Source organism: Pogona vitticeps, chromosome 5 (genome assembly GCF_051106095.1).
Source record: "Pogona vitticeps strain Pit_001003342236 chromosome 5, PviZW2.1, whole genome shotgun sequence".
NCBI lineage: Eukaryota > Metazoa > Chordata > Lepidosauria > Squamata > Agamidae > Pogona > Pogona vitticeps.
This window is the reverse complement of record NC_135787.1, coordinates 105,165,382-105,189,733: the sequence shown is the minus strand read 5'-3', so window position 1 is coordinate 105,189,733 and position 24,352 is coordinate 105,165,382. Positions and strand designations below refer to the sequence as shown.

General features: G+C 40.6%; 1 protein-coding gene across 2 annotated transcripts in view; it reads right to left on the bottom strand.

Moving 5' to 3' along the window:
- TTLL12 (tubulin tyrosine ligase like 12) overlaps positions 1 to 24,352 on the bottom strand; it is a 41,918-nt gene that overhangs the window by 3,230 nt on the left and 14,336 nt on the right. For both annotated transcript variants that reach the window (XM_020808634.3, XM_073000827.2), the window contains exons 2-11: positions 13,031 to 13,200; positions 12,220 to 12,418; positions 10,627 to 10,786; positions 10,267 to 10,400; positions 9,426 to 9,502; positions 6,291 to 6,407; positions 5,993 to 6,187; positions 3,465 to 3,576; positions 432 to 583; positions 253 to 334 (exon numbers count right to left, since the gene is read on the bottom strand). In XM_020808634.3, coding sequence (XP_020664293.3) covers positions 253 to 334; positions 432 to 583; positions 3,465 to 3,576; positions 5,993 to 6,187; positions 6,291 to 6,407; positions 9,426 to 9,502; positions 10,267 to 10,400; positions 10,627 to 10,786; positions 12,220 to 12,418; positions 13,031 to 13,200 — 1,398 coding nt within the window. The remainder of the gene's footprint in view (positions 1 to 252; positions 335 to 431; positions 584 to 3,464; positions 3,577 to 5,992; positions 6,188 to 6,290; positions 6,408 to 9,425; positions 9,503 to 10,266; positions 10,401 to 10,626; positions 10,787 to 12,219; positions 12,419 to 13,030; positions 13,201 to 24,352) is intronic.

Below are 24,352 nucleotides of genomic sequence, written 5' to 3'. Positions count from 1 at the left end.
ATGTTAAGATAGCTTTCAGTGGATCTTTATTACACTGACACCCTCCAGCATAGTTGGAAGGCAAAGGTTGAAGAGAGAGATTTTCTCATTTGGAACATCAACTCCCTCAGCTCACTCTTCAGCCTTAAACCCATGCCACAAGCTACACTGGTGAAGGAGTGAAGGCCCACATCCAGTTTAACCTATACCATCCTATATTATTCCATCATTCCCAGTGAAGGCTAGGTTCTTTTCCTATTATCATTAACTCACCTGTTTTAAAGATACCCCAGGATCATAGTTCATGACAGTAAAATGTTTCTCATAATCATCCAAGTCATCAAGCGAGAATGGTCTTTAAAAAAATTGGAATGAACATGTTAATTCCTCATGAAATACCAAAATATAAAATATAAAATAAAAAAGTAAAAATCTCAAGAATTGTTTATTACCTATTTGAGAACCGCAGCCAAAATACATCATAAACATACAGCTTGAGTGGCTTAACTGACCGCAGGAGTACAATGTAACGAATGTCAAACTTAACCAGACCCACACCTTCCAGATGAAACAAGACTGGATTCTCAATATACTTAGACACCACCTGAAACAGAAGGGGTGGAGTGGGGGGAAGGATAAATAAACAAACTCTGCAGACTATACATAGCATTTGTACCCAATGTTTTAGGGCAACTTATGTCCCCTCACCAAAGCAGCTTCCTGTCACAACTAGACAAACACCAACAATGACAGCAAGAGCAACTGTAAAAGCAATTGCTAAAAGCAATCTGCACCAGCCAAAAACATGGTGGCAAAAGCACCGTTTTCCTCATCCCTCTTATCACCTTGCTAATCCATTTCCTGTGCCTACCCTGTACTGTATATATAATCCATGGTCTTGCTTCACTCCAAGGTGTCTGAAGAAGCAGATACAGTGGTGCCTCACTTAGCGATGTTAATTCGTTCCGAAAAATCACTGCTAAGCGATTTCATTGCTAAGCAAAACGCGGTTTCCCATTGAAATGCATTGAAAACCGGATAATCCATTCCAATAGGAACAAATTGCCATCCTTAAGTGAAAATCGCCACAGGAAACATCGCTAAGCGAAACGTGGTTCCCCAATTGAAATGCAATGAAACCTATTCAATGCATTTCAATGGGGAGAAAATACAACAAATTAAAAAAGAGTCAGAACAAAGTCAAATTGGGTTAACAAAGGGTTTATTAAGTGTACTTTATGATTTCAAACATTTTAAACAGTAAACTTTAACTTTATAAATAACAGAAAAACATTTAAAAAACAGCAAACATGAGGCTGTTTAAACCATCGTTAAGCAAAACAGGGGACCCAAAATTTAATCGCTATGCGAAGCATGGTCCCAACCATCGCTAAGCGAAAATCGCCCATGGGCACCATCGCTAAACGAAGCGCAAAAACGCTCTGAAAAAGTTGTTGCTAAGTGATTTCATCGCTAAACAGAGCGGCCATTAAGCGAGGCACCACTGTATCTCCTTCAAAGCTCACACTGAAAGGAAATAGCTAGTCTTTAAGGTGCCACAATGTTCCTATGGCTTGTTTCCATTTATTTTTGTCTGGGGATCCTCCTACCAAAGAGGACTGTGACCTTCTTTCAAATGTACACCAACCCTTCCTCAGGCACTGATCCGTATGAACTTTAGAAGATCATGCTTTCCTTAAAAATGCTTGATTAAAGCTATTTTAAGAATTCAATCCATTTTCATCTTAATTTTTACCAATGTAATCAATGCGTAGTAACTGCTTTGATATATGAAGCTAACCATTTAAAAACATACAGAAGAAATTACAACCCACCATGCCAAAAACTACCAGATTTGAAAAAAAAAAATAGTAACAAAGAGGACAGACTTATGAATCGATAAATCATGATGAACAGGATTTGTTTTAATATGTCAGCTTTAACACATGCTTCAGTGTTGCTTTTTAAAACCTTGTTTTTAAAACCTTCTGTTCCTCTGAGACTGAAAGATCATGTGCAGATTAATATACAGTGGTGCCCCGTATAGCGAGGTTAATCCGTTCCGGATTAACCCTCGCTATACGGAATCATTGCTAAGCGGGTAGGGGAAACGTATTGAAACGCATTAAACTTCGTTTAATGCGTTCCAATACCTTTGTTACTTACCCGTTCAGCGAGGATTCCAGGTGCCGGCAGCCATTTTCGCGCCTTCGCTAAGCGAGGGCAGGGCGCGAAAACGGCTGCCGGCAGCCATTTCCGGGCTTCCGGCGGCCATTTTGGAACTGCTGATCAGCTGTTCGGCGGCTCCAAAATGGCCGCCGCAATACCCGATCTTCGCAATGCGGGTTTTCCCCATTGCGAAGATCGGGTATGTTTCCGTATAGCGATCCCGAAAAAGGGATCGCTATACGGAAACATCGCTATACGGTGCACTCGTTAAGCGAGGCACCACTGTACATTCTCCTATACCTAGGAGAATGCTCTGAAGAACACACTTCACACTTACAACAACGAAGGGCCCTTTAGCTTCTTAAAGACTGACAAGTTTTATTTGGTAAATGTTCTCAGGGACAGTAGCATACTTCTTCAGATATACTGTACTGATATGCACTCAATGTTCCCTCTGAGGTGCGCGCACATGCGCCAAGCTCCATCAGGGCTGCTCATGGGCAGCTGTCAGCCAGTTTGTTTACTTCCCATTTCAGATGAAGCCCCGCCCCACTGTGCATGCACGGGGCAAAGGCTCCTGCGCAGTGAGAACAACAATTAGAGGGAACCTTGGATGCACTTGTTCATATAACTGTCCATGAAGGCAGTGGTTGTCCATAAAAGCTTATATAAAATGAAACTATGTAGTTTTTAGGGTGACGTGGGACTATATTAGACTTGCTGGAATAAAAAAATAGGCACAGAATATGAACAACTTAAAAATATACAACTGCTTTGCTGGAATATCAAGAATGTGTACTTCTCCCTCCTAATTTATTTTGATCGTAGGGAGGGAGAGTTGTTGTTTTATGATTCTGAAATATAACAAATACACCATCAGAAAGAATGTGGTGCAAGGGGGAAAATTACCGATCTTCCTGATCAAACAGGATCAGAAAGAGTTGGAAACTCTGAAAAGCGAAATAACCATACGAGACAAAAGAGCAATAAATTTCTTGCCGCAGGATATGCTATTTGAGAGCAAATCATTGAGCCAAAAACAGCTGTGCCAAAGCTTTATTACCCCATGTATGCCCAGAAACATGACCTTGCAAGGTGATATTAGATGAAAACTCTTCAAACCCTGGAACACAATGGGCAGATTTTGATCTCGCTCCAGTAAAAATGAGTTCATGCAACAGGAAAGTCATTTAACAATTTTTTTAAAAGGACCCAAAAGAAAAAAAAAAAGGGGGGGGGAGAAGGTAACCAGAGGTTGAACTACTTTCTTCCAGAAAACAAAAGACCACATTTGCAAGAGGGGAATTTGTTCTGACCTTTGGGATGCTCTCTCTCTGCCTGATGATATTGTTAAGGCTCTTTGTGATGTGTGTGTCCAAGCTTCTGGCCAGATTCCAGGGTTTACATATCCAGTGATTGTCTTCTCCTCTACATAAGGAACAAAATAAATCTGTGTGCCTTTAGTGTTTCGATTGCAAGCCTTTTTCCTCAGGCAAGGATGCTCCATACCAGACAGCTTAACATATTTCCCACCAACAAAATTTCTTGCTATATTTTATCCCAATTTTTCTTCATTGTTTAAAAGAGGCAAGGTACCCTACACAAAGTGTTTCAATGCTTTGCATAAAATTTAGTCAACAGAGATTACTGCCTGGGGACATAGAAACAAGAGGTTAATTAAGGCCTGCAGTTGGCTGAAAACATATGGTTAGTTTGCTGTGTGGGTCACTAATTATCCAGGCCTCCCTACCCAGGACTGCAGTGAACCTATCAGCCAATTTAAATAAATTAGAGATCATTCACCCTAACTGAATTTCATTATACTTATATGCAGATATTTACATTTCAAGGTGCTCTTTTGAGATGATAAAACAACTGAACATAGAAAAACTAAAGCTATCAGTCTGTTAAAAGAAAAATATCACCTTTCTACAACCAACAATGTAGAATAAAATTAGAAGTAAAACCATCTCTAGTTGTTCTGTGCCATCAAGTTGCTTCTGACGTATGGCAACCCTACAAATAAGAGACTTTCAAAATGTCCTGTCCTCAACAGCCTTGCTCAACTCCTGTAAAATCTCAAGCCCATGGCTTCCTTTAGGGTGTCAACCTATCTTATGTTTGGTCTTCCTCTTTTCGTGCTGCCTTTCACCTTTCCCAGGATTACTGTCTTTTCCAGAGAATCTTGCCTTCTAATGATGTGCCCAAAGCAGGACAGCCTCAATTTCAACATTTTTGCCTTCAGAGATAGTTCAGGCTTGATTTGCTCTAGGACCCACTTGTTTCTTTTTCTTTGGCACTCCAGAATATCCGCAAATCTCTCCTCCAGTACCAATTTTCAAATGAATCATTTTTTCCCTGTCAGTTTTCTTTACTGTCCTGCTTTCACTCTCATACATGATGATCAGGAATACAAGAGTGTGGATCGTCTTGGTCTTGGTCTCCAATGACTCAGCCTTACACTTAATGTTCTTTTCTAATTCCTTCATTGCTGCTCTTATGAGTCGATCTATCTTGTGTTTTCCTGCTGCCGTCCACCCTTCCCAGCATCGTTGTCTTTTCCAGAGAATCCTGCCTTCTCATGATGTGCTCAAAGTAGGACAGCCTCAGCTTCATAAAGATACATATATTCATCTCTAATAAAGATTCACATATCCTCCATCCTCATCACAATCCATTCAGTTGTTCTCATTAATTAAATCACACGTGCTTCAATTAAAAATTAAGGTATAAAATCTTTGAAACTCTGATTAAAAACATGCAGACTGACTTTATCAGGCCAAGGAGAGTACTAAGGAGATCTCAGATATCAAAACTCACTTCCTTCAACTACAGCATCCCCTGAAAGTCAATGTAAGCTTTCTATTTGTTTTCACATCAAGCATGAATTCCTTGTTCTCTTCTTTAGAATTCTAAATGGCTTCCCTTCCCATGTTCTTCTTTCCTTTCATACCCAAAGGGACGCCTGCATGTGATCACCCGTCCTATGACAGTGACCCCCTTCCACAGCCCCCAAGATCTCCTGATTCCTCCCTTAAAGTATTTTTATAGATCTACTTTCCTGTGACATACGTTTAACTGTAAGCTCCTAGAAGCAGAAACCTGGCTTTCTTTTCTTTATACTTCTTTGCAAATCATGCTGATAGCTGTTGTAGTTCTGTGCTGTCAAGCTAGAACTGACTTATAGAAAGGGCTTTCAAGGTAAGCAACACATTCAAGAAGTGGTTTTACCAATTCCACTCCCCCAAAGAGCTTCCTTGGCCAGGTAAGGATTCAAACCCAGGTCTCCTGCATTCTAGCCCATCACTCTATCCACTATGCTACACCTGATAGTACTACACCATAATGCATTGGATATTATTGTTTCCAAGCTGCAAGCAAAATACGTGTTACTCTTCACTAGTGTAATAAAAAGGCACTATCTTAAGTGCAAAAAAAAAAACCACAAAAAAAAACACACACATGCAGACCATGTGCCCATGACAATGGAGTAGCAAGGTGCAAATACCAGGAGACTGGAAGCAAATCTCTTCCAGCAGTTCGAATGCCTTGATCCAATAACAGTTCTTATGAAACAACTGAACTGATATTCAAGGAATGCTTAGCTAAAGTTCTGCAACAGAAGCAAGAATGGTACTTTACACTGCCTTCTTATTAACAGTTCAAATACTTCATTTTGGGAGCTGTTACGGATATCTGACAGGTGACAACTGCAAAGGACAAAGACAACAGCTTAACTGGATGAATTTAAATTGGTCACAGTAAAGCTGGTGCAATGTCTGGTATATGAAACTGAACTTGAGCGGAATGCAAGTGGCTATTTCTATGCAAGAAATCCACTCACCTCCTCTCACGCTGCTGAAAGAAACTGATGAACTGTGGCAGTTCAGTATGAAGGTTAAAAGTACGAGGCAGCCATTTTGGGCCTTCTGACCCTCCAACTCGCCTCGAGATGGAGGCTAGACAATCCTTCACGGTCAAGAGATTTTCACATGGAAACTGGTTCAGCATCACATGAGGCCTTTCTTCACTTAGTTTCCTAAAAAAAGAAGAAAGACATTTAAAATAAGGTTCCATGGCCGAATATACGCATATTGGACAGGTAAGATAAATTGTTACTTGCAGTGAAAGAGCTGTGTAACCTGTAATCTTTGAAGTGAGAAAAGTTGTAGAGAATATCTGCTTCTTGTTCAGAGTCCGTAAATACAAACCGGGGATGATTCAGATTCTGAAGTACCTGTTGGAGATCTGTGTAAACTCTGGCAGAAAAGGATTGGAAAAGAGAAAAAGAAATCATGAAAGGGTTTCTTAGAAGAATAATACACAAATTGGAGTTTCTGAATAAAAATTCTTATTTAATAAGTACAACTGCACAATGTGCTTCTGTAAGTTAGTCTACTGTTTTTCCACTTGTACAAGTACTGACATATTCAATACCATTACAGATGTGTGTCTTTAAGATTACTAAATGTACAGTACTATTATCTTCTATGGGGGCACAAAATGATGAAAAGCTGCATTTATCAAGGCTAATAAAATATTACAAGATAGCAAATAAACTTTTGAGTCCTATCTATCTCTTCCTCAGACTAAATGTTGGGAAACAATACCAACTTCGCCAATCTTTAAAATCTTCACATCCAGTGGGGCTGAAAATTAGAGAGTACAGTGGTGCCTCGCATTACGATGTTAATTCGTTCCAGCGAAATCGCTGTAGAACAAAAACGTCTCAGAAGAGCGGGGAGCCATTTTTTTTACCCGGCGGCCATTTTGAAACCGCCGATCAGCTGGCCGAACATATTTGTTTTGCGAAAATCGGTTCCTGAAGCGAAATTCCCTCATTGAAACCATCGTAAAGCGATTGCTTTTGCGATCACTAAAAGTTCGTCGTAATGCGATTTCGTCGTTAAACGGGGTGCTCGTCTTGCGAGGCACCACTGTACGTTGGATGTGCATGAACCATTGCTTGGCGGCTCAGTCAAGTGCCTGAACAGGTGTTTTGTGGGCACTGCATGCTTTCCACTGCACCATCAGCCACTCGCCAGTAGCAGCATGCTTCCCTCTTCTGCCTTTTCTGTGCAATCACTCACTAGGATGAGGAGGTGAGGCAGGGAAGCCTGTGGCGCTGCCAGTGATTGGATGATCACATGGAGGCAGGGCAGGAAAGCGTGCGATGCCCGCAGAACACCTGTGCAGGCACTGCATCAAGCCTCAGTTCATGCTCATCTGTACTCTGTATTATCACACCAGTTTTATCATACTGTTTTTTGTTTGCTCTTTTCCCCTATTTTATGCCTGAGGCACAAGTAGGTTCTTATAGGCTTTTCCTATTGCTGCCAGGGTATTGTAGGATGAAAGGCAGGTTAAAAATTCCATAAATAATTCTGCAATTTCTACCAGGATGATAACATTTACAAGAAAAATACCTCTAATTTTTGTTCATTTGTTAAAATTAGACTTTACTTTTTCAAATCATTTCTTATCCATACAACTGGGTCCCCTTCAAGGTAGAAGCAACCACTCTAAGTGGAAGAAAAAAATCTTTATGAGCAAATTAATACTGTATAGGATTATTTTGCTTGGAACATTACATTACTGAGACAAAGCAAGTCGTCTATGATTTCCACTTGGTCTTGCCTACAATCATGACACAAACTCACATTGTTGGTGTATTTATAAGTGTACTGGGACAGGCATGTGCTTACAGCTCTTTTGAGAAAACTAAAGAACACGTATGTGTTTTTTTTTCAAAGAAAACACACAAGGACACTATTTCTCAAAATGTACAAGAATACATCTCTGAGTTGTGTGTATACCAGAGAAAGAGAAGTGGATTTGAGCCAGATGTAAGCTTGTTTTCAATGTACACCAATGAACAGCTGTCTCACATAGGACAGCAGAGACACGAAGATGATCTTCTCTGCATATGTTACCACAGCTGCTTACTGGGACAGTGGCCACAAAGTCCAGCACATTTCTTGCCGACATCATTCACGCCCCCATTTGTGGACCAGAAACAATGCACACTGACTCATTTTTAAAGGAATCAGCCCTTTCCTTCACAAGCAACTCACAACCCAACGCTGCAAGCGAGGGAACATTTTCTTTTCTTTACAATGACTCATCTCCACCCCACTTTGCACAGACAGCTTTCACTACAGGAACTAAAATGGTTCCCCTGCTAATTCTCCCAACCAGTACTTATTTAGAGCATTTTTATGGCACCCATTAAAAATATGTTCTTAAAGCAGCACACACACTAAAACCTCCCTGTTCCCCTGAAACTGTAAAAGACAGAAAGCAGGAACAGGTAATTAAAACCAAGTTAAAATAGCACTGAAATAAAACCAGCATCAGTAGTGCCAAAGATCTTGGGGAAAAAAACCCCGACACAAAACAGGAAAATGGGGTTTTCAGTAAATGAAACATCTGGGAAAGTAAGGGAAGGCATTCCACAGTCTTTCTGGGGTGGGGTGGGGGCATTCAGTGGATGCCAACACTGAAAATAAAAGCCATTTCACCCCATTTGGTGGGGACGACAAGAGAAGGGTATCTGACATCAGGCTTAGGGAATGTGTACACAGATAACAATCCTTCAGACAACCTCCCACCCAGCCACTTAGGGTTTTATAAGTTTATTCCAAAACGCTAAATTAACTGACTGAAAGATAGCACAGACCAGACAACAAAGGCAATAATACGATCATTTCGCTTTCAGATCACCTACTGATTATTCTTCTATGTAAAGAAAACCAAATTTTTGTTAAACTCTATTTATTTATTTATTTAACTTATATGCCGCCCACACTACCCGAAGGTCTCTGGGCGGCTTGTTGTCTATACCAATAGGGTACCCATTTAAAGCTCACCCATTACAAAAGGGCAGAATTTTTATTTTCTTATCTGCATTTCATTGTGCTACCCATTAGATGGTTAAGAAGAGTAATTAAGACCCAGGCTTCATGTTACAGATTGCAGTAAGTGGCATTCTATAACTTTGAAGCAAGGCTCCCACTAAGCTGAGCACATGTGCCCACACATGTCTCTGCTTCCCTCCACACAGCTGTCTTCCTCCTCTGCGCAGCAATCGCGTTAGGTTCTGGTTGTGGCGGAACGCGCGCACATGCAGGGGCAAAGCCATGAGAGAGATGGAGCCCCACCCATTGGGGCTGAAAATTAGAGGGTACATTGCTCTGAAGGGTGCTGGACCAATAATTTCTGAAAAATTGCAGAAGTAACATATTTACCACAAAGGAAATTAATGGGAATTTACATACTTGAAGACTTTGTTCTTGTCATATTCAGTATGCTTTATCAGGATAGGCAGTTTCTCCTTGTTTTCTTTTAAGATTGCCTAAAACACACAGAGAGAAACAAAAAACAATCCATACAACTACTAAAATTTGTAAATTAATACTTTTTAAGAGCACAATAACAAGGGGTAGGACTAATTATAGCCCTTTAGAAGTGATTATACCTCCTCTGAGGGGTGACCGTTTCTTCCTTAGCAGTATGCTGGGGAGGGGAGGCGGAATGGAGACAACGGTGGCCATGTCTACTTCCGGCTCTGCTCTCATCCACTGGTGCTTCAGCCCCCATCTACTGCTATCAACCAAGTATCCCCAAGGGAATGCTGTTTTTGACAGGAAAAAAGATTGACCACCCCTTGCTCTACTAGAAGCTGATAAGAAAAGCAAGATAGCTTGATCATATGTGTCCTTAATCCTCCTAAATTCAGCAGTGCTTGCTGCCATGAAACCAGAATTGTGCGGAAAAGTTGTATCTCAGACTACAACTTCCCTAATCTCCCAAAAACAATGGAAACTGGCCTAAAGAAGCAGTAGTATTAAAGAATACCTTCAGCTGCCTGGCAACACCCCCTCAAGCACCTTCATGAAAAACATAATGCTAATGGGGGAGGAGGAAGACAAAGCCCACTGCAAGGCTCCTATCTCTTAATCATACCTAGAAATCACTAGAATCGCATGTGAACTGAATCACAGCTACCTGTGATTTTGAGAGTTTTGGGAAGTCTGTCAGATGAAAGAGGAATCTTTGCAAAAATAAGGTGAGCTCTTCTTTGCAATAAAACAATCAGGTGAAACATAGAAATTGTACCTGGTAGTGATCGTCGGATGGCTCGCTGGTGTAGTAGCTGGTATCTGGAGCCTCACTAGGTAGCCATGGCAACAGTCGACACTTTCTGATTAAACGGTCTGTTTCCCCATAGGCAAAGTCACGGGTCACCTCATCTGTAAGAAAAGGAAAACTTTACACAAGTATTTCTGCATTAAGAGGCATATATTCACAGATAAAAAGCTACTGAATTCACAATAGATAAGCACGTTTTAATGACCTGAATAGAGGTAAGTATCTATGGTTTACCTATTTTAGCATCTGAACTTGTCACCCTAGCTCGTCTCTCACTTCTTACCCTCTCCTGTTCCAAGAATAAAGCTGAGTCACAGATACACTTACCGCCAGTCTCAAGGTCTCTTAAGGGCCAGAGAACAGTATAAGCAATTTGCTGTGGCATATAAAATAGAGGAGCTGTTGCGAAAGTGGGCTCGTCTGAATGTTGAATTCGGGATCCAAATTCATCCATAATGTACCACACAGGAACTTTCTCCTCTGCAGTCTGCACAAGAGAATCAAACAGAGTAATGTCTCCCTGGAAGGACAGAATGATGGGTATTTCCAATCAAGGAAATTCCTTACCATGTGGTATAGTTATGACTGATGAGCAATTTTCAAAGCAGTTCTGTTTAATTTATCACTTGCTCAAAGCCAAACATCCCCAGCAGATACCATTAGGCTTCTATTGTGGGAATATCACATCACCTTTGTATCTGTTTGGTCGCTGGAAAAAGACATCACATGGCAAAGAGGCGCAAGGCTACACCTCCCCTCATTTCTCCCCTCTCCCTCAAAAGTACCCTACTAAAGTTTCCTGAAACTTCACTTTCTAGTGGATCTGTGCAGTGACTTTCCTTCATCCTTTGTCAGGCATGTACTTGCCATCATCGGTTTTGGAGAGAAATCCATTATGCAATGGAAATGCTTAAAAATATTCTCCCTCCTCATCAGGAGACCCTCTCAACAGCATTTGATACAACTGGCCAGGGTATCCTTCTGGATAGGCTGTCTTGCACAGGAAGAGGTAGTATGATGATGCAATGAATCCCTTCTGACAGCCAGTATTCCATGGTTGATTTATGCCCGCATAAGGAAAATTACATTGCTGGGCATGCACCTGGTTGTGTGAGTGACCAGGAATGCAACCACCACCTCATTAATGAGCAGTAATATGCTGCCAAAACCTATAAGACTTCCGTTAGGGAAGCACAAATCAGCAAACAGATTCTGGCCACTACTGTGTACAAAATGACCATGATACAGTAATTTCCCAACTCTCTCTAAACAACAACAATCTTTCTGCTTTTGAACTCAACGTTTAAATGTTTTCAATATATTTCAACAAATATTTGTAATATAGAGGCCAGAATCCAATTACTGATACTGGCTGGTATAAATTCCGTTGATATTAAATCTCAGCAACAAATTACAACTAGTTAAGAAGTTGGTGCTTCTATCTATAACCACACACCAATCATGTTACATGGTGCACAACAAGAAATGCAAGCTTTTGGAGACAATTGGAGACCACCACTGGACTTAACACCAGCAGGCATAAATAATAGGATTCTGGCCTATATAATTATAAATTCATACATACATATATACCTCATACATATACACCTTAATGTGCTCTCTACTGGCCTACTCTTTTTTTCAGAAGGTAAAATGTCACTGCTCTAAGAACAGGCATCCTCCACTTTAATTCCTCTTTCCTCACTTATTTTTAGCATATTCTTCCCAAGCTATACAACTGAGCTACTGATATACAACAGAATACGTAGAACTAAAACTATGGATACTGAAAGGTGATTTCCATTAAGACCTCTCTATATGAGGTTAAGCAGCACTACCCTGCAGATCCAAAGTGCTTTTAAAAGACGATTATTCGCTAGATACCAATAACATTTCTAGCACTTCTGATTAGGCTCATACCCCACAAGACAGCTGATAGGTCTGGTTGTATTTCCACATCTCCTCCAGCACTTGGTCAACAGCTCCCTCATCTGGCAATTCCCCATGGAAGTTTACTCCCATCAAGTTGGCCATTCTATGAAGCAGACCAGGGACCTGCAGAAGCTGCTGACGAGCATGTCCCACACGGTAAGTCCAGGCATGATCAATCAGGAAAATGCTTTGAAGATAAGATATGGTGTGTAAGAATGGAATGCACAACACTGATTTTTAGGAAAATGTTCAGAAGGTAGTCTCAAAGTCACCACTGTGAATTCTATTAGCATGGAGTTCTAGATTTCTACCATGGGAATATCTCACATGCTTAATCACACAGCACTCCCTCCCTCACTGACTCTGCATCTACTCGCAGATTCCGACAAAAATCATGTTCTTATATTCAAAACACCAGATCCTTGCCCCCAGCCGCAATATCTCCGCAGTAACCTCTAGACACGTTCTTGCTTCTGCTGTTCATTCTCCCAGCCTCAAAATCCCCAGTCATTCTAGTCTCCTAATTCATCAAATTACTCCATCTCTTCTCCTTCATAGTCTGATACTGCCTCCTGAACACTAAAGTAATGGCACCTTATCCTCATGTCCTTCAAATCTCTCCTCAAAAAAAAACACACACAAAAAAACACTGATACTGTGAATACTTGGAGTTATTCTCTTGTGTTTATTTACAGATTGGGGGAAGGATCTCCCACCTCACCCTTTGACAAATGCTGCACGTAGAACACTGCTGTAAAGGTACAGCAAAATTCGAAACTATTTTGAAGTAGAAACTCACCTATCTGAACTTGTTGCTTGAAGTCCATTTTCATTTGTGACTATCACTTTGTAGCACAGGTCATTCCACGGGTTGGGTTTCCTTTTCACTTCTTCTTCTATTTCTTCATCATCCACTTCCTCTGCCTCCTCGACCTGCATGATCCCAAAATACTCACCAGCATCAAACACCTGCAATAGTAACCAAGGAGAATGTCAGCTCAAGTAACATCAGAAACGAGAATCAAGCATATGAAACTTGGATGTTTTAGGTTTTTATCAAGTAACTCTCAGGTTTATAGGTAGAGGAGCTATTATTGAAAAATGAAGCCCAAGGTTGGGCAGTACATTTATTTATTAGATCAGTGGTTCTTAACCTTTTTGAAAGAAACGCCCCCTTGAGCCATTGAGGAAGTTATCATCGCCCCCCTCCCTGCGGTGATGATATCTTTTATTTATTTATTTATTTATTTATTTATTTATTTATTTATTTATTTATTTATTTATTTATTTATTTATTTATTTAAGATGCTTAAATGCAATGACCCCTGAAAACAAAATTAAATTCCAAGAAAATGAAATGCCCCCCCAAAAGTAACATTTAATGATTTAGTTGCAAGTGAATTTTAAGACTCAAAAAGAAATATAAAAAGGGCATAAAAACAAATGCAGGAACTAAAAATTTCAAGACAAAAAGTCTGAAACTAAATTAAAATTGGAGGAAAATATATATTCATGCCCTCTAAAAAGGCTGCAGCCATCTTCACAGGTTTGGCTTGCTCCAGTGCCCCCCTACCGCCCCCCTTCTGCTCCAACGCCCCCACGCCGCCCCTTTTTGTTCTACCGCCCCCCTGAAAAATGAAATCGCCCCCTGGGGGGGCATTATCGCCCACGTTAAGAACCACTGTATTAGATCATGAAAAGTTTACAAACAAGGCAAGTTTTGGAATTCTATAGAAAAATGTGAAGATAAAACCTGCCACGAGAAGAGCCACATGACTGGACCTCAATGAGAATTTTGCTTTCTTTAACCCACTACTGTGACAACCAGTTTAGCTGCAACTGATATTTTAGTCTATTTTAATATAAAAATATATTCTCCTGTTTTGATGACATGAATACTAAGACCTTGTTTTTTTTCTGTTCCAAGCATACAAAAGGGTGTGTGTGGCTTTCACTCAAAGCCACTACAGAGAGGAAAGAACTGCCAGTTGACACCTTTTGCCATGTCTGCCTCAGGGAGAATCGGAGCTCCCATTTTGCTTTGCTGGCAGTCTGGCTTCATGAGCCAAGGGCCACAACATCTCACCCAACTTTTGAACCATTTCCCTTCATCTCAAATTTTATACCATATCCTGCCTGGTGAAGAGTTCTGGAGAGAACTCAAACATTTGGCTTATTTGCAACTTTTTAGTGTATCCAGTAAAGGTACTGCACAACCATGGGCTTTATTTCTGTAACTGGATCACACTGCCATTTTTTTTGTACTTTGGTGCTTTGAAAGAATACACAATTGATAAGCTTCAAGCAGTGCACAACTAAGGGGAAGAAGAGTTTCGCTTCTTCTTCTCAGCTTTACTCATGCCACTTTAAAAGCCTTGAACAAAAAACACATTTTGCACTAATAATTTCCAGTAACTGCCTGATTGAATAACTGGTTCCAGATGTGGAAGAAAAAAAAAGGCCACCTATATATTGTCCAAGGACACCTGCTATTGAACAGTGAGAGCAACCCAGAGTCATCAATGCAGTCTGGCAAAATAACCCTGATGGTTGTGAATTTTTTTAAAAAAATATTAACATATAAAATCTAGAATCTACAGTGTTTTAGCATTTGTGATGAAAATGAGGAGAGGGGAGGAGAAGAAAATGTTGGTTCTCTCAAACAAAAATAGAAACATGACAACCTAGGTTAGGATTTTCAGTGCTCTGGAGGCTGAATTTCAACTCTCCTACTAATAACTAATATTCCCTTTCTCCATGCCATTCCTCTTCTTATATTTGACTATATATATATTTTTAAAAAAACACCAGTACTTTGAAACTCTGGGTCCTGGCATGTAAAATTCATTCAAAATATATACCATCAAGTTGTGCAAATGCTGAACTGTCTCTCTTCACTTGCCACTGTGGAACAGGACTAGTTTTACTGCACCCTGCTTCCCCTGGCTTTACAATCCATTCCATCCCAAGGTTCATTTTTCTCCCTTCCTTCACCCCAATTCTTTATCTTCACACTGTTCTTCCTTCCACCTCAGGTCTTCAGTCTGAGAGGGATACAATGAAACCTTTACCTCCCACCTCCAGCTTATTCTCTCTCCTTTGGCTTTCTTCCTTCTCCCTGTCCCTGACAACTCTCTTCTGTATAGCCATATCAACCTGCTCAACAATTGTTCATTACACAAGTCACATGGTAGGTCATGAAGCAGTTGACCAGAATTCTGTGAACATTAAATTCCATTCAGAAACACTCCTTCTGAAGCTGCTTTGAAAGCAGGAAGCAGACGGTTGTCTTATTTTAGATACTTTGCAAATAACAATATGGATCTTTTCCAAAATGAGATCTATTCCTTACAATTCAATAAACCAAAGGGAAATTTAAACAAAGATTAGGGATGCAGACAGATCAACAGGGAAATGTACTATTTGATCAGGATAAAATAAAGAGAAGATAGAAACAATGTACTGAAGAACTATACAGAAGAGATCCAAGAATGATGGGTTCCTTTGAATGATGAAGCTGCAGTTTCATAAAGTGAAGATATAGTTGCTCTAAAAGCTACTGAAAACAATAAATAAAATAAAAAGGACTAGATAGTATACAAATACAGTGGTGCCCCGCATAGCGACGATAATCCATTCCGGATAAATCATCGCTATCCAGAAACATCGCTATGCGAAATAAAAAAGCCCATAAGAATGCATTAAAACGCGTTTAATGCATTCCTATGGGCTTAAAAACTCACCTTATGCGAAAATCCCCCATGAGGTGGCCATTTTCGGTGCCTCTAAAGCAAGGCAACACAGCGGGCGGACATTTTGGAACCGCCGCTCAGCTGTGCGAAAATGGGGCTTTTGGGAGGACCATGGGGGAGGGCTACCCCGCGGTCCTCCCAAAGCCCCCGCCGGCATTTTTGCCCAGCTGGCCGGCGGGAGCCTGGGAAGGACCAAGCCCCCGCCGGTCAGCTGGGGGAAAATGGGGCGTATGGGGAAAAATCGCAAACATCGCAATGCAATTGCAAAAGCGATTGCAAAATCCACATCGCTATGCGGATTCATCATTAAAGGGGGCGCCCGTTAAGCGAGGCACCACTGTAGAGCTACAAAACCATGACCCATGAACTAAAAAAGTTAAATATGTATATTCCAAGAGTGCAACAATTATACGGTTGATGAATTAATACAAGCAAAGTTGTGCACAAAATTTCACATTAAAGACTACCAGCATTTATAGAGTGAAAATGCCAGATGTTCACACTGGGCTAGGAAAACAAAAAGGCACTATAGGTGCAAATACAGTGGAGCCTCGACTTACGGAGAACTCCACTTACGTACTTTTTCACCTGTGTACTTCTCCGGCTATAAAGTTTCACTTTGACTTGCGGCCGGAGAATCGACCTACGGACCAGAAGGGGTAGGTGGGGAAAGCACCAAATTCAAATCTGGCGCTTTCCCCGCCTCCCCTTTCCAGTCCATATGCCGCAGGTCATGCCTCTGGATGCCTTCCAGGGCTTCTCTGTCACCATGGGAAGCAGCTTGGAGTCCCCCCCCCACCGCCAATAGTGCTTCAGGGAAGGCATCCAGAGGTACACTGCCACTGCCTCGAGCTGAGCCGCGCCGGGTGATCCCAGCCATGCTCGGACTCCTGGACTTCCTGTGCTCTTATGGGTCTTGCATTGTTTTAAAATGTCTGTGCCTGTGCCTAAAATGTGGATCCAGAGTCTCTTTGTGCTGGAGGAATGGTTGCTGAGTTCTGTGCCATGCTGTGGGGGGGGTTTACCACCCCCTCGACTGAAGAACCAAAAATAGCTGAAACGGATTAATTGGTTTTCAGTGCATTCCTATGGGAAATGCTGATTTGACTTACAAACTTTTCGACTTACAAACTTCCTTCTGGAACAGATTAAGTTTGTAAGTCAAGGGTTGACTGTAGTCAAAAATAGTCTAATTATCGTAACATTTTAATTTGGCCTGTACAGTGGTGCCTCGCTTAACGATTGCTTCGTATAACGAAAAATTCACTTAACGATGGCTTTTTCGGAGTTATCTTGTGCTTCACTTAACGATTTTCCCTATGGGCGATTTTCGCTTAACGATTTTGGGACCATGCTTCACTTAACAATGACAGTTTTAGGTCCCCTTGTTTCGCTTAACGATTTTTTTTTACAGCCCCGTTTTTGCTATTTTTAAAATATTCTAAAATGTTTAAAAAATGTTTAAAATGCTTGGAATCGTTAGTACACCTAATAAAACCTTCGTTAACTTAATTTGGCTTTGTTCTGAGTCTTTTTGAATTTTTTGTGAATTTTTTCCCCCATTGAAATAGGCTTCAATGCATTTCAATGGGTTTCGCTTAACATTTTTTCCTATGGGGATTTTCGCTTAAGGATGGTAATCCGTTCCAATTGGAATGGATTATCCGGTTTTCAATGCATCTCTATGGGAAATGGTGTTTCGCTTAACAATGTTTTCACATAGCGATGTTTTTTTTGGAAGCAATTAAAATCGTTAAGCGAGGCACCACTGTATTTCATATACTGTATGTCCATAATTTTAAATTGTGCAACACTACGATATGAATAAAGAAACAAGTAATAAATAAAGGAAATAATACAATAATAAGGAAAACTGCAAGCACAACTACTTAGGAATTAGGTGCAAATACATTTCACAAGGCAGCTAAGATGCACTGAAGGACCTGTTTTTGTTCCAGTAACAGAATAGGCTGCTTCTAATATCATCCAAACAAGCTGGAAATACTCAGACTATCGTCTGCTTTGAGATTACTACTCTTGAGGAACAGGGTATCTCCCACCAACAGTGACTCAACCAGTGGTATCTGAGTTTTCAACATATTAAAATTAGTCAGTCTGCTTTAAAAATGAAATAACCCTCCAAATGCACTCCTTCAAAATTGTCTGACCATGCAACTAAGGCAGAGAGAGACAGGCACATGTATCTGTGCAAACATAACATTATTATAGATTTCTATCTGAAATACAATAAAAAGTGATATAACGGAGAAAATCAACAATCTAAATGGTACTGAATGAATTAGACCCTAAGCCAATTAAGCCAAGAATAGGAGAAGATAACAAGATAACTGAGTCCAAGAAATGTTTTTCTCAGGCCGCCAATGGATTCATATTACTTGTGTAAATGTGTAAATAACCGGTGACTTTACTCTGCATGTCTGAAGACACAGACTGAAATCCATGAAACCTCACACTGAATTAACCCTATTACTCTTAAAGGCATCCTATCACTTCTGCAGTTTTTATTGCTATACATTTGCTGGAACAGACTAACACACCTACTCTCTCCAATAACTGCATTTTAGCAAAGTCATAACCTGAACATATGATCTGTGCCACACCGACGTAAGAGCACTAAGACAGCCTTCTAATGACAATGGCAACCCTGAATAAACCAGCAGCTGCTCCTGAACAAACAAGCACCAGCAACAAATCAGTTCATTGGAAGAAGACAGAGATTTATAATTCACAGCCTGAGGTAGGTATCCAAGAACAAGGATAGTGAGTTACATAAAATTGCATCTGCTGATTTAGAGCAGTGGTTCTTAACCTTTTTTTACTCAGCTGATGGTGAAGGCTTCTGGGAGTTGTGGTCCAAAAACATCTGAGTAGCAAAGGTTAAGAACCAGTGATTTAGAGGAACAGGTGCAAAATTTGAGCCTGTATTTCGGCTGGCTAGAAGTTCAGCAAATGTATCTGGCTGCAGAACTAGATGTCAGGAGTTTGATTCCCCATTTTGCCTCCTGGGAGAGAAGCCAGACTGTGTAGCCAAAAGTGCCCACAGGAGAAGGGAACGATAAACCACTTCGGAGTACTCGATACCTAGGAAATCTTGAAAGGATCGTCATAAAGTGACACTGACTTGATGGCACATGGTGGTGGTGGTTGCTGCTGCTTAAACAGAATTACAGGAGATCTCATTCAGCTGAGAAATGCTTTACTCCTGGTGCCTAGTGCATGTGCAGTTCGGGTGTTTGCTGTGGATGGGCAACATCATAGTCCCAAATCACCCTCCTTTACAGGGTAATTTTAATCTTTACACCACACCTGACTATACAGCTTAGGTTTGTCCTACGGTGGTCCTTCAAACAAGACTGTCAAATAGAAGACCTCACCAAAATACAACAATGCAACTACTCTAGCTCTAGACTAGAGCCTTGAAAATTGTTCTATTGCAGTCTCTGGCATCCTCCTCCCCCTCCTCACCTGCTGTGTCTCTAAAAGGCAACCCTGTACTGTTCACATACACCAAGAAGCTTCTACTCCAACGTGCCAGATCTCCTCTCATGATAGGTAAAGGTTCCCCTTGACATTTTAGTTAGTCGTGTTCGACTCTAGGGAGCGGTGCTCATCCCCATTTCCAAGCCATAGAGCCAGCGTTTGTCCGAAGACAGTTTCCGTTGTCTCGTGGCCAGTGCGGCTATATACGGAACGCTGTTTACCTTCCCACCGAGGTGGTACCTATTTATCTACTCGCATTTACATGCTTTCGAACTGCTAGGTTGGCGAGGAGCTGGGACAGAGTGATGGGAGCTCACTCCATCGCGTGGATTCGATCTTACGACTGCTGGTCTTCTAACCTTGCAGCACACAAAGGCTTCTGCGGTTTAGCCCACAGCACCACCATGGTATCTCATGATACCACAGAATAAAGACACTTCTGATCATGTTTTCCATATAATAACATTGTGCTTTGAACCATCAAATGCCCAGTAATCCCCTTTCACTCTTCCTGTATTAGATATGTTTACCAATTGCCCAATCATTGGATGTTTAATACAAAGTAGAGATTAAAAATAGCAAGAAAAATTGAAGAAAAATGCACGGCGCAATAAAAGCATTCATTGCAAAAACAGTAAGAATAAATTACAGAGTCAATGGAACAATACAGCATTTACTACCTACCTAAAGCACCACAAAGAATCTGCTAATCTGAGCTTCACGGGAAGGGAATTTCATAATTGGTGGGGAGGACTTGCTACAGAAAAGGCCCTCTTTCCTATAAAATAGGATTATGTTGGAAGGCCTCCAACAGTTAATCACAAAACAATATCCTTTTATGGTAGGCCTCTCCTCCCCTGATATTGTAGGTGTGGTACGTAGGACTTTAAAAATGCAGGTGTGGTTTTTAAACAGTACTTGCCCTTTTTAAAAAGGTGTTCTTTTTATTCACTACATTTATACATGTTTGCACCAAAAGACAATGTCCAAAGCAGCTTACAAACTTTTTAAAATAATAAAAACAGATAAAACTAAATTTAAGAACTGTGCTTCCCAATTAACTAACAACTGGAGATGGGGGGATATTTGTATTCGTATACAAATAGGAATACCCCTGCACAGTTAACGAGGGTCCTGCCCCGGACCGCCCACTCACACGTCTGCTGCCGCCACCAGCCATACTTTTCCTTCCAGTCGCTGTGGAGCGCCCAGTAGGCTAGCCACCACTCGTCAGCCTTGTAGGGAGACTTGTCTTCCCTCCTTCTGTCAGGAGCGGCTAGCTGACTGACAGTGGCCCCTTCATATGCAACAGTTAAATGTTTGATTGTCAATTTTAAAATTGGCCATTTTGGTGTTGAAAGTGAGAAACCCAGTGGAAGACCTGTTTCTGTCTCTGTCCCTGCAAATGTGAAAGCCATCCATGACATGATAATGGAGGACGGCCAAATATCAGCCAAAAGTATTACTACATATCTGAGAATATCACGTAAGAGAGTTGGTGCCATTATCCACAACTACTTGGAAATGAGAGAAAAGAGAATATCACATGAGAAAGTTGGCAGCAGAGTGGATCCCCAAACTTTTGACAACAAAACAAAAGAAGAAACGTGTGGAGTCATCGGTGGCTGTTTTGGAACATTTTGCAAGAAACGAGTCAGATTTCCTGGGCAAACTGGTAACTGGTGATGAGACATGGATCTACTGTTATGATCCTGAGACAAAGGAACAGTCTAAGGAATGGAGGCTCAGTGGTTCCCCCAGGCCAAAGAAGTTCCGAGTGCAAAGGTTGGTGCAGAAGCAAATGGCAACAGTTTTTTGGGATAAGAAGGGAGTTCTGCTGGTGCACTACCTCCAACAGGGTTCAGCCATCAATGCAAAATATTATTGTGCTTTATTGACAAAATTGAGGCAAAGCATCAAGGAAAAATGTCGAGGAAAGCTTTCCAAAGGTGTCACCTTGTTGCACGACAACGCCTCATCACACACTGCAGGTGAAACAATGGCAAAACTGACGTCCTTAGGCTTTCAAGTGATGCCCCCATCCACCCTATTCTCCCGACCTGGCTCCTTCTGACTATCATCTGTTCCCCCAACTCAAAAAACACCTAAAGGGACAACGATTTGGGAGGGTTCAGGAGGCAACTAATGTTGCAAATGAGTGGTTACACCAGCAGTCGGAAGAATTTTATTTGCAGGGACTTAAGAAGCTGCAGGACAGAAGTCGCAAGTGCATTGACTTCCTGGGGGAATATGTAGAATAGTGTGGCAGTTACAGCTTCATAACTCAATTTTTTCTGGGCAAGGCTCAATATTTGCCAACACCCCCTCGTACAACTACTTCACCTGATACGAAAACTGGTGTGGCTAAGCCTTCTTCCCAATATGGCATATTTTAAAAATATATTGAGGAATTTATTTACAGTATTTGTATAGAAGGACATATAATTCAATAACTCCCCATGTACAATCTGAATTGATACCATCTAAACACAGTATTACCATTTTAGAGAGTGCCAGACCTTTGTTAAGTTCAGTCTGCTAGGCTTAACACTCTCAGAAAGAAGGCAAGGCTGCCAAGACGCTCAGTTTCTGAAAAATCTCCAAATGCCCATAACGTTTGGAGGAAAACTGGAAGTTATTTTCCTTTGGAAGTACTCGGAGTTTTAACCAGGAAACTCAAAGCTAAGTCAAAAGAAAAAAGAGGCTAAAAGAAGGAGCCTGTTCTAACACATCAGTTTTTACAAGATTCTTAAAAAGTACAGCTGCTTATTAGGCAGAGCTGTTTAACTGCTTAAAGAAGGTGTGGAAATACTTGGTGAGGTGGAAGAAAAGGGAAAGACAAACACAATGAGATTAGAGAAGCTTTTATCCACACAAAGCAACAACTTTTTCAAATCTTGTCAAATTGAGTTCTGGAGAATTAGAGGCATTCATGCAAATAATGCAGGAAAAATGCCTGTTCCAGCAGATCCACAAGCCATTGTTACAAAGAATACCAGATCTTGTTCAGAAAGCTAAATAAAATATTAGCTGACAAAACCTGAATCATAAACAGGTTTAGAAAAGGAAGCACCTGATTCTCCCAGACATGTTAAAATGGGCTTTCTTAAATGCACAGAAGTGAAAAGAAAGTCTGATGCAGAACACATACAACTGGAACACAGAACATAGGGATCAAGGTAAACTGGAAACTGTAAGCTTCCAGCAATGGAAGGTATAAACATTGCAGTGCTTGGTGTCAGTAAATTAAAGTGTGATGGAAAGACATACTGTATTTTCAGTCAGACAGCCAAAAGTATTCTACTCTGGAAATGACAAACTCAGAAGAAATAGAGTGGTTCTAATACTTAAGATGTAGAACAGGCAAATTAGAGCTATACTGCAAGTCTGACTGAATAATATCAATCAGACTTCATGAAAAACCTATCAATACAAATATTGTTCACATCTATGCTTCAACTATTGATGCTGAAGATGATGACACTGAAAGCTTTTTAAGGCAAGCATCTAAGAGAAAGTTTATCACACATCAATACAAGACATTTTATAATCATAAGTGACTGGAACATAAAAGTAGGCAACAAAGCAGAACCAAATCTTGTTGGAAAATTTGACCATAGGGACAGAAATGAAAGATGAGAATGGCTTGATAGTTCTTTGAAGCCAACAATCTATTTACATGCCTTAAGCAATTGAACAGATGATTGTACATATGGTCATCACCAGACAGTCTACACAGAAATCAAATAGACTACATAATTCTATAAAGTGAAGTGTAAGCTGCTCTGCAAACACTACGAAGAAATAAATCATTAGGGGTAGATGGATAGAACTACAGTACAGTATTTCAATCCAGAGACTGACTTTATCAAAATCCTAAGAAGAACATGCCAACAACTACGGAAAACAAAACAATGGCCCACAGATGGGAAACATGCAATATTCATTCCAATTCCCAAGAAAGGAGATGCCAAGGAGTGAATTAACTATAGGACCATTGCTTAGATTTCCCATGCAAGCAAAGTGATGCTCAATGAGTTGCAACAAAGGCTTTTACTTACATGGAGCAAGAAATGTCTGGATTCTGAAAAGGAAGAGGCACTTGAGATCATATTGCAAATGTCTGCGGATGACTGGAGTACACAAAAAATTTTCAGAAAATTTTGCTGGCTGTGCTGAAAGAAATGGGTGTGCCACAACACTTGATTGTTCTGATGTGTAATCTGTATGGTGGACAAGAAGCTACCATTAGGACAGAATGGTTTCCTGTTGGCAAAGGTGTCAGACAAGGGTCCATTTTATCCCCCCATCTGTTCTATCTGTACACAGAACATATCACGCGTAAAGCTAGACTAGATTCAGATAAAGGAGTGAAAATTGGTGAAAGAAACATCAATAATTTAAGATATACAGATGACACCATCTTAATGGTAGAAAGCAGCAATGACTTGAAACAACTTTTATGGAAAGAAAAGAAGAAAATGACCAACTGGAGTTGAACATTAAGAAGAGCAAAATCATGACTACAGAAGAACGACACGACTCTAATGTCAACAATTTTTAAAACCCTGAAATGGTTAAGAGATTTTTGTATACCTTGGTTCAATCATCAATCCAAATGGGGACTGTAGCCAAGAGATCAGAAGACTGGGACTTGAAAGAGCAACAATGAAGAGATTAGAAAAGAACATCACGTATAAGGATGAGTCATTGGAGACCACGACTAAGACCAAGACCAAGACCAACCACACTCTTGTATTCCTGATCACCACGTACAAGAGCGAAAACTGTACAGTAAAGAAAGCCAACAGGGGAAAAAATGATTAATTGGAAATATAGTCCTAGAGAGATTGGTGGATGCTGTGGAT